Source organism: Herpailurus yagouaroundi, unplaced genomic scaffold (genome assembly GCF_014898765.1).
Source record: "Herpailurus yagouaroundi ecotype Mexico unplaced genomic scaffold, PumYag 160, whole genome shotgun sequence".
Lineage (NCBI taxonomy): Eukaryota > Metazoa > Chordata > Mammalia > Carnivora > Felidae > Herpailurus > Herpailurus yagouaroundi.
Window position 1 is genome coordinate 39,956,791 of NW_024412401.1, and position 13,772 is coordinate 39,970,562.

General features: G+C 47.6%; 2 protein-coding genes across 8 annotated transcripts in view; one reads left to right on the plus strand and one right to left on the minus strand.

Annotated features, from left to right (window-relative positions):
- The window catches only part of TRIM32 (tripartite motif containing 32), a 12,572-nt gene extending 7,140 nt beyond the window's left edge, over positions 1-5,432 (plus strand). For 2 of the 3 annotated variants that reach the window (XM_040482116.1, XM_040482117.1), the window contains exon 2: positions 2,342-5,432. In XM_040482116.1, the coding sequence (XP_040338050.1) occupies positions 2,364-4,382 (2,019 nt within the window). In that variant the 5' untranslated portion in view covers positions 2,342-2,363 and the 3' untranslated portion in view covers positions 4,383-5,432. Of the gene's footprint in view, positions 1-2,338 lie in introns of all 3 variants that reach the window. The other variant, XM_040482115.1, reaches the window with a different exon arrangement.
- Positions 1-13,772, minus strand: part of ASTN2 (astrotactin 2) — an 882,793-nt gene that overhangs the window by 213,232 nt on the left and 655,789 nt on the right. The window lies entirely within an intron of this gene.

Below are 13,772 nucleotides of genomic sequence, written 5' to 3' on the forward strand. Positions count from 1 at the left end.
ACAGCACCTACTTTATAGGGGCATGAGGCAGATTAAATGAGATTAAGTATATGAAGCATCTAGTGTGGCATCCAGCACATAGAAGGTACTAGATGTATAATGGTTTCCCTTCCAGTAGAAGGGAAGTGGCATTTCAGAGAGGTTGGATTGCTTTTGGATACTGTGTGTGTCTGCTGTTGAGTACTTGTCAGATCGCGATGCAAAGCTAAATACGGGGAATTCTGTAATACGCATCTAGTACGCATCTCTGCATAGACACCCTTTCTTCTGTATGCATGGAGAAAGCTGATGGCATTCGCGGAGCTCTTCTCAGCTTGCTGCATTGTCCTTAAAACCCAGCTAACTTGCCCTCCTCTTCTCCTTGATGGCTGAGGATCTGCATTTCAGGACAGCACAGATGTGGCTGTAGAATTTGCATTTAAGAAGGGCTGCAATTTACCCACATGCCTCACCTTGCCAGATCTATTCATTCTAATTTGGAGTATAAATACACAATGACGGAAGTCTCAGAGCGCTGAGATCTCTGTTCTATTCCATGAGCATATGTGGATCAAGGTGGGTGGGAGTATTTATGGCGTGTACTTAGAGAAGCAGGGGGTGTTCCAGGCCAAAAATAAATGGTCTTGATAAGGCACTACTGGTTTTTAAATCACTGGGCTTGAGTCTTTGGTTATCTTAGCTCCACCACTTTCCTACTTCAATCTACTCATTTTAGTGATTGTACTTCTGGAATATTGCTCCCATGTATCTTCGTTCCATTTCCACCCCTTGCTGTCTAGTTCAGGCTCCCTATTACCTCCCCCCGGCGGTTTTGCAGCAGCTTCCAGACTAGGTTCTCCGCCTTTTCACCTACTCCATTCAAGCTCCGATCCTATCAGTTCTCTGCTTCAAAACATGCATTGCTTCACCATTCCCGTCAAAATGAAATCCAAAGGTCTCATTTCGGCTCTGAAGACTTCTTATAATTATTCTCATAATCACGCCGGTTACTTTAATCTACCTACATTCTCCCCACGGTTTTAACCTTAAGGATGAGAGAAAATAGAACTAAAATTTATCTAAGACTTTTTTGGTGCTAAGCCAAAACTTAGCATTTCATACACTGCCTATATCATCTCATGTAATCCTCGCGTTGACCTTGTGAAGGCGGTATTATTTCATTGTACAAATGAGGAAACAAATGTATAGAGGCGACAGGTTCTCCTTCTAATACCCTGAAGTTCTTGCTCTTCCCCTTGCCTTCTAACCTTTGTTAAGACTGCCCTTTGTCTGGTACTCCCTTTCTCCCATCTCTACGTATCTGTGCACCCTTCCGGAGCCCTATCCAGTGCCATCCCCAGCCCCTGCTGAAAATTCTATTTCCCTTCAAATTAGGGTAGATGCCTCATAGCCTCCATCTAACTGAGTTTATGTCTTATTTATGATACTGCTTTCTGCCTTGGCTATTATTTGCCTATATGTCTTGTCCCCTTTCCTAAAGTTTGAGATCTGAAGGGCAGGATTTCTATCCTGAAAACCTAATATAGGACAGCACATGGTACCTAGTCCTAGTTGGGTGGATTGGTGAGTAGATAGGGGAATAGAAGCATGAAAAATACATGTATTTCCCGACCTAATGTTTTACGGATCACTTGAATTTTCTGTTTCCCTGTATGCTTCCCAGGACCCCGAATGTGACATGGTGAACTCTATATAACATAATAAAACAGGCTCCATGATTTTGGTCACATAGTTTTCTTTGCCTAAAATGCCTTTATCCCACAAGGCCTTGTTTCTTTCCAGACCTGTCACAGAAGTGACACTGTTTCTGGGAAGCCCTTCCCAGCTCCTCTGGGAACTATTACTCCGTCCACCGTGCACCCACAGAACTTTGTGTGTAGTCCTTTCCTGTAATTTTCTTAGGCTTTTCCCCTGATATAAATGGAGTTGTAGATGTCAGTAATCACTAACATTAATCAGGCATGATGCTGGCCACGGGCTGTGCTAAGTGCGTCGTAGTCATCATGTTGCTTAACCCTTCCAAAACTCATATAAAGTAGATACTGTTATTACTTCAATTTTATAGATGGGTGATGGGGAAACCGGGCTTTGGGAAGTTTAGGCCACCTCCTTAAGGTCACACAACTAAGTATCAGAGACTCGAGAACCTGAATTCTTACCTACTATGCAGTGCTGCATCTGTTCCCTTTCCCTGTGTATCACGGTCACCTAACAGACTTCAACAAGTATTTGTTAAACACGTCAGTCGCTGGATGAGAGATGGTAGCTGTTCTCTGGATGTTTCTTGAGTGAATTAGTTCATGCAGGCAGTGCAGTAATGGCTTCTTATTCTTATTAGCAGGCTTTGACCCTCTGGAGCATGAATGCCAAGCTGTTCGGTCCTGGGCTGTGTTAGCAGGCCCCTCAGAGGAAGTGCGATGGCCGCAGCAGCGGCTGCGTCTCACCTGAACCTGGATGCCCTCCGGGAAGTGCTGGAATGCCCCATCTGCATGGAGTCCTTCACAGAGGAGCAGCTGCGGCCCAAGCTCCTGCACTGTGGCCACACCATCTGCCGCCAGTGCCTGGAGAAGCTCCTGGCCAGTAGCATCAATGGTGTGCGCTGTCCCTTCTGCAGCAAGATTACCCGCATCACCAGCCTCACCCAGCTGACGGACAACCTGACCGTGCTGAAGATCATTGACACGGCGGGGCTCAGTGAGGCCGTGGGGCTGCTCATGTGCCGGTCCTGTGGGCGGCGGCTGCCCCGGCAGTTCTGCAGGAGCTGCGGCCTGGTGCTGTGTGAGCCCTGCCGGGAGGCTGACCACCAGCCCCCTGGCCACTGTACGCTCCCCGTCAAAGAGGCGGCCGAGGAGCGGCGCCACGACTTCGGAGAGAAGCTGGCCCGTCTGCGGGAGCTCATGGGGGAGCTGCAGCGGCGGAAGGTAGCCTTGGAAGGGGTCTCCAAGGACCTCCAGGCCAGGTATAAAGCAGTGCTCCAGGAGTACGGGCACGAGGAGCGCAGGGTCCAGGAAGAGCTGGCCCGCTCTCGGAAGTTCTTCACGGGCTCTCTGGCCGAGGTGGAGAAGTCCAACAGTCAGGTGGTGGAGGAGCAGAGTTACCTGCTTAACATTGCCGAGGTGCAGGCCGTGTCTCGCTGTGACTACTTCCTGGCCAAGATCAAGCAGGCGGACGTCGCGCTCCTGGAGGAGACCGCGGACGAGGAGGAGCCGGAGCTCACGGCCAGCCTGCCCCGCGAGCTTACCCTGCAGGACGTGGAGCTGCTTAAGGTCGGCCACGTCGGCCCCCTCCAAATCGGGCAGGCTGTTAAGAAGCCCCGGACCGTCAACATGGAAGACTCCTGGGCCATGGAGGCGGCAGCCTCTGCCGCCTCTACCTCTGTTACGTTCAGAGAGATGGACGTGAGCCCCGAGGAAGTGGTCGCCAGCCCGAGGGCCTCGCCTGCGAAGCAGCGGGGCTCCGAGCCAGCTGCCAACATCCAGCAGTGCCTCTTCCTCAAGAAGATGGGGGCCAAAGGCAGCACGCCAGGCATGTTCAACCTCCCGGTGAGTCTCTACGTGACCGGTCAGGGCGAGGTGCTGGTTGCCGACCGAGGCAACTACCGAATCCAAGTGTTCACTCGCAAAGGCTTTTTGAAGGAGATCCGCCGCAGCCCCAGTGGCATTGACAGCTTTGTGCTGAGCTTCCTTGGGGCTGATCTGCCCAACCTCACGCCTCTCTCAGTGGCCATGAACTGCCAGGGGCTGATTGGTGTGACTGACAGCTATGACAACTCCCTCAAGGTATACACCTTGGATGGCCACTGCGTGGCCTGTCACCGGAGCCAGCTGAGCAAACCCTGGGGCATCACAGCCCTTCCATCTGGCCAGTTCGTGGTAACTGATGTGGAAGGTGGAAAGCTCTGGTGCTTCACTGTTGACCGGGGGGCAGGGGTGGTCAAATACAGCTGCCTCTGTAGTGCCGTGCGGCCCAAGTTTGTCACCTGCGACGCTGAGGGCACCGTCTACTTCACGCAGGGCTTGGGCCTCAATCTGGAGAATCGGCAGAACGAGCACCACCTGGAGGGCGGCTTTTCCATTGGCTCTGTGGGCCCCGATGGGCAGCTGGGTCGCCAGATTAGCCACTTTTTCTCAGAGAATGAGGATTTCCGCTGCATTGCCGGCATGTGTGTGGATGCTCGTGGCGATCTCATTGTGGCCGATAGCAGTCGAAAGGAAATTCTCCACTTTCCCAAGGGCGGGGGCTATAGTGTGCTCATTCGAGAGGGGCTCACGTGTCCAGTGGGCATCGCCCTCACTCCTAAAGGGCAGCTGTTGGTCTTGGACTGTTGGGATCACTGCATCAAGATCTATAGCTACCATCTGAGAAGATACTCCACCCCTTAGGGGATAAGAGAGAACAGGTTCTTCTCCCCAGCCAGCTCCCTACCCAACCCCCCACCCCCACCCCCACCCTTATTCCTGGGTTATTGGTGGTATTGTAGAGTGCGCTTGGCCTAGGTCTTCATTCCCGCTGGCTAATCTTAGAATTTTAGAAGCTCTGTCTTTCAGTAGTTTTTTGTTTCTGTTTGTTTGTTTCTTTCTGCATTATTTTCTTCCTAAATTTAGAGCTTTAACATGCATTGCCCCAAATAAGACATATGATATGGGGTTAACTGAAGTTTGATTAGAATTTAGGCACTTCTGAGGCTTCAGTAGAGAGCCTCCTGCCCCTGTATTTGAAATTTGCCCTTATACTGAATCCTTGTTGATTTCCCTCTTTTGGCCTCGTTAACCCCGGACCATATTTCCCTCCTATTATAATGTGTTTCATCTGTGATACTTTCTCTTCAGCTCTGCTGCATTTAGTGTGCATGCTCCACCTTTGTTTCAGACATCACAGCCCTGGGGCATGATGTCTCAGGTCTCTTCACCTTTACCAGAGTGAAAGCTCACTCATTTAGTGCCACCAAGAGACATACACAGTCCCTTTGGACCTCTCGGCTCTGGAGGTTTTGTGCCATCTTGGATTGGTCTCTAACTGCAGATGTGACAGAGGATGGATTGACCCTAGTTGGTTGGTATGGAAGACTTCAGCCTGGAAATTGCTCGCCTTTTATAGGAGCATATAGACTGGAATTATTTCAAAGCACAGAAAGATGGGAATAAACAAACACAAATGCTAATATAGTCAGTAAACACTCTTGGAGAGTCTCTAGAGTTCATCATTTTTCATATTACCTCTCTCCACTGACCTGTGCTAAGAGTTGTCTGCAGAATTGTACAACACAGGCCAGGGCCAGCAGAGTGGAGATGTGGGCACATCGCATTTTCATTACTAAGACAAAACTGTTGGGTCTTTATTCTGTATTTTCCTCAAGTGATGGCACAATATTTCGTTTTGAGATTTATTTCCATTCCTCTATCAGAATTAAATAATTGATAACTGTTTCTTCATCTTTGGTGTTCATGTCTTTTAATTAAATATGGGATTTGGGAGATGGAGAGAGAGAAGTTGTACCACGCCGCTTTGCTTCCATATCTGACACTGCATTCTTTGAGAGCGTTAGGATCTACCCCAGCCCAAAATCAGCCTAAGGCACCATTATGTAAAAATGATCCAAAGCTTACTCTCACCCACAGGTATACAGAATCAGCCCCCAAGGTTGATACTGTCACCAGCGCTCTGTTAGGAAATGAGCTTCTACCATTTGCGTTATCCTTATAATTACAGTTCAAAAACAGAAGAAGTCTTGTCTTTAAAAAGACCAAAACTGGATAAGGGAAATCGTGACAAGGCTTCTCAGGCTTTGTTTTTGCTAAGCAGCATATTTTGCTCGTAGATGCAGGGCCAAAGAGCTATCACCCTGCTTTTCAAAGAAACAAAATTTGCTGAGCTGGGCTACTCAAAATTGTCTTTTGTTGTTTTTTGTTTGTTTTTGTTTTTGTTGTTTGGTGGTAGTGTTGCTTTTTTGGCTTCTGTTGTAATAGCTCCCAAAGAATAGGAAAGGAAATAATTGGTAGGATGTTGAATTAGTTCCTCTTGTGCTTTTCACCTGGAAAAAGCCCCGTGTTCTGATTATGAAATTGCACCCAATTTCCAAAGATCGTAGAATTGAGAAGAAACTGATCCAATTAAAAGTGCATCACAAATGGCTCCAGTAGTTATCAGAGCCACTTTCTCTGTGATAGCACCTGGCAGTAGGAGGTCTGTCTTTCCTGTCAGTGGGGGGCTTGCTGAAGCAATAACAGTGGTCGAGGCCTCTGGCACAGGGTCTGCAGCACAGAAATGTACATTGTGGGCTGGCTTGACGTAAATGGGCCAAAAACCCTGTAGCTGCCAATGCTTTTGGAGGCAAGTGCTATCACCAGTGCTGTTCAGCACTTAGGGCTTCCCGTTGCTGAACTATGCTCATGCCGTGGTCCTCAAGTACGGCAGGCACCTGCTGACTCCGAATGGGTGGAAAATGGACGCCTCCTGAATAGTTTTTTCTTTGATGTGAATATTTCAGGCTGTGCTTAGTCCAATCAGTTTTCAATTACCTACTGTGTTGACTCAATCACATATGTAGTACATCCCCAGGACACCGTTTTCCTCAATTAGAGCAGTTTCTGTTTGTTGTTTGTTTTTTGTTTTTAAGCAACAGTACCCTTAGTTGAGTAAAGTCTCACATGCCAGTCTATCAGGTCAAGTAGATCACCCCTGCTCTGGGTGAAGCAGGTTTGTGGGCCTGGAGAAGAGGCTTTATTTATCCCCTCATCTAACCTCCTGTTTATTCTTACAAACCTCTTGAGAATCTACAGAACACTTTCTGAAAACCATTGCTAATCTTCCATGTGGCCATGGACAAGCCATTTCACCTTTCCCCTTCTGGAAAATGATGGAAATGATTCTTCACGGGAAGGGTGTAAAATACGAGACAATGGATGCAAAACTACTTGGATGTAGTTCTCGGCGTACTCAACAGGTGACAGCTGTGCCTGTCTTCCCTGAGTGGCATGAGGTGGTCCAACCACTCCAAACTATACTTTCCCTCTTTCCTATTTTATGGGTTCCTAATTGCCAGCCACAACTTTTCTCGGGCATTTCGTCTCCTGGTCACCTGTTCCTTTCTATTATCACTCTCCCTATTTCATGTGTCTATTATTGTATAAATTGCTGTAAGCACATAGCATGGTCCCTAACGCAAAATATATCCTCAGTTATTTAATTGGCTGCTGTTTACTTGCTAATGATGATAGGTCTCCAGTAACCTTCGTCTTCTTAACGTAGTAGCCCCCTCAACGTTGGACAAAATGGTATTCTTAGGCAACAAATTACTTACAGGTTAGTTAAGTCCCTGCCTCCCTTTATCATTCTGAGTAATTAACTTAGAAATTAAGGTTTTAGAGCAATGATTCATTCAGTATTCTTGAGTACCTCCTGTGGGCCAGGCACTATGGGAAGTGTTCAGAAAAAAAAAATTAATAAATGATATTCATGTGTCTACTCTTTCAGAAATTGTTTCAGTCTTTCCTAAGATACTTGAAATCTAATGTTACATTGCCGTGGACTTCCTGAGACGCCAGGGATAGGCACTGCCTGAATGATTGTAAGGGTCAGTCCCAATGTACACTCTAGCCAGAGACAGTCCGCAGAGGGACACTCCATTATTCCAGTCAGTAAGATAAACTTGGCTGGAGTCCTACAGTGTTCCTGTGGGTAAGGCAAGTAATGCTTAAGTAGTTGTACTTTTAATCTAGTGCTAATTAATGGCCTCTTAAAAGTAAAGTGTTACCCAGCTCTGTCGCAGGGAAGTAGAAGGCAGAGCTTGGTATGAAACTGGGGGCTCTGTCTTGCACCTGACTAGGCTGCTGATTTGTACCCAGGACGTACAGCCCCTCGAGGGATCTCAAAAACAAATTACAGATATGAAATAGCAGATGCCTGGATGAATTTTACAAGCAGGGCAGTGGTGAGGTACAAAGCTGCTTAGCAAAATACATACTTACGCTCCAGACCTATGGCTATAGCTTGTCAATATCATTAATATTCATGCTCTCCTGGCTAAGTCCGAAGTTAGTGAGGCAGCTCTGGGACTGCCAATGTATTCTAGTGGGAAAGTCACTGGACTTCGTCTAGGTCTGAATCACAGCTCTGCCCTTGACCTATTCAGGTGGCCTCGGGTGATCAACACACCTCTCCAACAGTTTCCCAGTCTGTAAAGAGGTTAGCCTAGATCGTTGGTGAAATTCCTTTTAGAGCTACGATTTTAATTACTCTTTAGCCAGCTAGAATTGTTGCATTTTGCCTCACTGTTTTTGCCTAATTCTTGCTATAACTGTGTTTAATACATTGGAGTGGTAGAAAGAACCTCCACTTTGTAATAATCAGCTCCACTTGGGTCCAAGTCCTTACTCTGCCCCAACTACTGGAACTTACTAGGCTCTTGTCACTCTGCTGAACTATTGTTTCTTCATCTGGTGGAAGGCAAAGACAGTTTACGTTTTACAGCGCTTTTGTGAGAATTAAAAGATACAAACGGGATGGCATACGTAGAAGTACCTAATTCAGAAAGTGTGAGGTGCTCAGGGAACGTGACTTCCCGTCGTGCTGCACTGATGTGAAATTTTCAAGTTAACGTCGGGAGACTGCAGACCTGTGTTGGTGTTGCGGGTGGCACTGCTCAGCTTCTGAAGGAAAAGCCTACTGGAGGGAGAGAGGGATTCCTGGAGAGGTGGAGGCAAACACTCATAGTACTGTACCCCCCAAGGGAAGCTGCACGTCAAGCTTAAAGGCTAATTATTTGATGAAAGTAGTCAGGATGTCATCTTGACTGTTTTTGAGAGGTTAAATGGAGTCACGATTTTTATATACAGACATATATATGTATGTATTGTGTGCATGCGTGTGTATTTGTTTCAAGACAGAAATATGCGTGTTTAGCTATTCTGCTAGATGGCTAGCATAAAAGGATTTTTCCTCTGGGTCATTATTCATGAACTCAAGTAATTACAAAAATTAACATAAGCCATTAGAGTGCAATTGCTGGCTGCATCTTGGGCTCTCCTGGAAACAAAGGCTGGTTGTCACGGACACTGAACCTGTGGCCCTCCATCCCTTGCTGCCCATTCGGCCTTGGGTCGGGGAAGCAGCACTCTGAAAGTTCAGCACAGCCACGAGACCCCCCCTGCTATAGCACAGAGCCAAACGTAGGCCCTCGGCATACCTCGTCTGTAGGACAGGGTCCCCCCTCCATCCTTGGTCCTTGGCTGGATACCATGGTGCTGGAGAAGGTCACCCCTTTTCCAAGACCCCTTGGCTATTTGAGGAGTCCCCTAGGATCAACCCAGTAACTTTATAGATGGCATCACCAACCATCATATATGATCGAATTTGCTGGAAAGCTGCTGCTTTTCAGTCCTTCACTGGGATGTTCCTGATAACGAGACAGGACCTAAGAGGCAACACAACTGGCCAAACTTCATGCAGTCCTCTTTTCACTGGACGCCCTGGCCAACAGTCCACCCCATCTCCACATTCCTCTGTACTCTTGGGCCATTGCCAAAGATGTGTTCATCTGGTCCAGTCAGTGGGTGCAACAGTCCTCCATCTAGGATCTCTGGGAATCTCTTGTGTCACAGATACCCGAAACAAATCAAGATCACACATGTCTCTACACAAACTAAATCGATAACAAAAGTCCTCACTAAGACACTTTATCGCCTTCAGAGTTTCAGACATTATTGATAGTGACCAAAGCACTCATTTCATTTCTCAAAATACACAGCGTTGGGCTCTTATATAAGGCATTTAGTACATTTTTCACTTCCCTTACCACCCTCATACTGCAGCCCTCATAGAGTGCTATACTGGCTTACTTACACACGTTCAAGTTCAATTAAATGAATCATAGCACATTTCAGTAACCAAACATCCAGGGTGAATTGTAATGATTCTGACTCCATATTTGATGCTTGGATTCTGACAGCATCCAAGCCCCGCTACTCCCCACTTCCCCATCAGCCCCTCATTTGGCAAACCCAGGTGCTCCCACTCTTGGTGCCAGAGGGAATTTCAAACAGTGGAGACATACCCCAACCCCCCTGCCCATTATATACTAGCCAGGCCAGTCTCTCCTTGTTTTCTCAAGCCACTTGGGACCTTAGGGAGAGCAGAAAGCCTCATTATGTGAGCGATTAGCCCTTTTATATCTTGATGTGTGGGCAGGAGCATCAGTTCTGTGGCTAAACCACATGCATACCGGGTGGGAGTCCATCCCACTACTGCCCTGTGACGGCACACTTCAGAGTATGATAAGTTTTACGAATGTAGTTTATGAGCAACCACATGAATAAGACTGTGTTTCTGTGAAATGACAATATCTAAACTTGAGAATAAAAACCCTAACTGTCTCAGGCCCAAGGACCTGAAACTTGTTTGCAAGCCTGATGATTCTAGAGCAGGGTTAGAAATAAACTGTAAATATCGTGGCTCAAAGGGTGGAAAGGGAGCGTGCCTGCTTCGTATCTCCCCTGATCTTGGCTCAGGGCTGGATGCAGGAGAAGGAAGCTTGTGCTGATGGATGTGCTGGAAGAAACGTGTGATCCATACACAGATGGGCCATCCACCCTGCACCTCCCATAAAGGCTACTTAATTCTTAGCTAAATGAAAGGTACAAATGCTGAGGCCAAAGCCCTAGCAGGATGTATTCTTCTCTCCTGCTCTGGCTTCGATGGCTGCACAGGCCCTTCTCCCTCCTCCATGAAATGGGAGACGTTAACGCCAGCCTACCTAACATGCACTATCCTACAGGATTTTACAGAAGGAAAAGCTGGCCAGAAACGAGAAGCATGCACAGCCCCTCTAAATGAAATAAAGCCGCTCTAAAGAAAACCTCAGAAACAATACTGGGCCCAGGGTTGGGGGGGGGGGGGCCGGCCGCCCCCCAAGGCTGCTCCCTGAGGAGACAAGTTGCAAAAGGGGAGCTGTGTCTTTATACAGGGAGCTCTGTCTCCTATGACGGTTACCAACCGGGTCCCAAACCTGCATTTTCGGTTTGTTTGTTTTTCCCCCTCATTACCAGTCTGGGGTATGTCCAGCTGCCCACTTTGTACTGCCAATCGGGATGTGAACTGTGGGCTGCTGTGCTGGATGAAGACCTCCCTGAGAACCCTCACGCTCACTGTCCTCAAACCTGAGCTCCGCTCTCCAACACCGGCTGACCTTCCTTTGCTCTACTTTAAGAAACCCTTCTGGGGCGCCTGGGTGGCTCAGTCGGTTGAGCGTCCAACTTCAGCTCAGGTCATGATCTCACACTCTGAGTTCGAGCCCCGCGTCGGGCTCTGTGCTGACAGCTCAGAGCCTGGAGCCTGCCTGTGTCTCCCTCTCTCTCTGCCCCTCCCCCACTCATGCTCTGTCTCTGTCAAAAATAAAAACAAACATTAAAAAAATTAAAAAAAAAAAGAAACCCTTCCCCGCCCCCATTTCTTACCCATTTATTTCTGTTTTCTCCAGCTTCACGACTATGAAATGTTAAACTGCTATCATTTTTCTCCTGAAACAAGGCTACAACTTCCTAACTGATCTTCCCTGATGACTGTTATCTAGCATCCCATATACACGTCCTTCAATCCTAGGTCCAGCCCCACCCTGCACCAGCCAGAATCAATCGTTTTTTGAAATGCAAATTAATATGACACAAAAATCTTTAAACGACCTTAAACGGCTCCTACTAAAACGGTGCATTTCTTAACATGGTCCACGCATCTAGGGGGATTTGGCGTTTATCTTAGCTCCTCCCTAAGCAATCTGCACCATACACTTTTTTTCTCGTATCTCAGGGCCTTTTCTGTACACGTGTGTCTTGCTACCTGAAACTTCCCCTCTCCCTACCCACCTACGTGGCCTAAACCTTGCCTCCTGCAGGGTTCCTGGGATGCCCCTCCTGACCCACCGCACAGTTTGAGTCGGGTGTCCAAGCCACGCTTTGTGTGGCTGCTGCTCCTAGCGTTTCCACGTTGCATTGTGATTTCCTCATTACCTATCTCTCTCCAAGTCTGGACTGAGCTCTGCGAAGGGAGAGCCACGTTGAATTTGGTGCCGCATTGGCACAGAGTAGACACTAAAACTGTTGCTGGGCAAAACCAGGGCAGGGGGTTGGCTTCGCTCATACGTTAATATAAATGAACACTTTGTATCGCATTTAGCCCCTGCTGGCTGTGCCCCCTTGTCCCCCTCCCACCAGCTGCCTCCCTGAATCACTGACAGTAGGTGGGACAGAAAACGGGACATAGTTGAAAGTGGGAGGCGTATTTACCTCCGATTTCATTTTCCTTGAAGAAGCTTCTCAACCAGACGATAATGAAAAGTTGTGTTTCCTTCTGGAAACTCAACCCAGACTGTGTCTTTGTGCAGAATCACCACCGGAAGAGAAGGCTCAAAGAGATACCTTCGACGTGTGGTATGTACATTATATATCTCAATAAAGCTGTTAGAAACAAAAAGGAGATACCTTTGGACAAAGGGTCTCTTAACACATCTTCTTGGAACGAGAAGGAAGAAAGAAAAGGGAGCTGGTTTGAGTCCTAACCCTGTCACTAGTTTATAGTTCCCTTTGAACAAGTTTTTCATTACCCATTTCATCATCTACAGTTAATAGGTTTATTGAATTAAGGGTCTTTCCGGTTGTGAATTTCAGTGATTGTGGTGCCTCAGACTTCAGGGACTTCTTGGACCAAGATCTCTAAAAGAAGCCTTCCATCGGGCACCCATGGAATGTGAGGAAACAGAAGGGCAGACCCCAAGAATCCTACAGAGGAACACTTGGGGTCTAGGGCTTGTGTGTCAGATGAAGACCAGCTCCAACCCAATGGATCAGCGGTCAAGTCAGTCTCTAAGACCTGGCTCGAAGCCTGCGCCCCGACCCAAAGCCAGGGTGTTGATAGAAAACAAGAATCTGGAACCAACTGACCGACATCATGCAGCCTAGAATCATGCTGGTCTATCTGCCTCTATTTTTTCACTCTTCCGATGAAGTATGTCTACCTGTTTCAAGAGGAAGAGAAATGCCTCCCAGAGAGGACACTTTTTGGAGTGCCCACTGTGGTTAAGTAACAGCAAAACGTAAATGGTAAGAGGCCCTAAGCAAGAAAAGAAAGAAAGGGAAGAGCAGGTATTTCCACCAGCTATATGTCTCTGGATTATATACATCCCCCTTCCCACCCCAGCACCTCCTGAGTCTTAGTTTCCTAGGCAGGAAGACACCAGCTTCAGAGGGTTTGTTGTTAGGATTCACTGAGATCCTGTATGCGAGGTGCCCAGCACGCCTGCTGGCATATAGTGGTTCTCAGTACCTGGCATCTGTTCTTACAGGGATGAAGTAGGGCATTGGGGCTCTAGAGTGACACAGTCCTGGGATAGAATCCTGCCTCTGCCTATTACCAGCCACGTGACCTTAAGCAGATGAGTTTTCTCATTTGGAAGATGGACATAATACTCTGGACCCTGCCGGCTTCTCATGAAGACAACGCAAGATCATGTGATTAACTGGCCCACAGTAGGAACTGCATACAAATCAGTCATCATTGCCTTGCCCCAACGCACACAGCCCTACACGTCCTTTTCGTGTATTATAAGCTCAGTGCCCAGCTGTGCAAACACTCCCCTGTGCCCCACTGCTGGGTTCCAGACTGTGCTTTTTGATAATTTTGCTCCCCCACCCCCACCCCAACCACCCCCAGGTGCAGGCAGGACTCAAATTCAAGCTGGCAGATCATCCAGTGAGAAACAGCCGTGACTTCAGGCTTATCTGGGC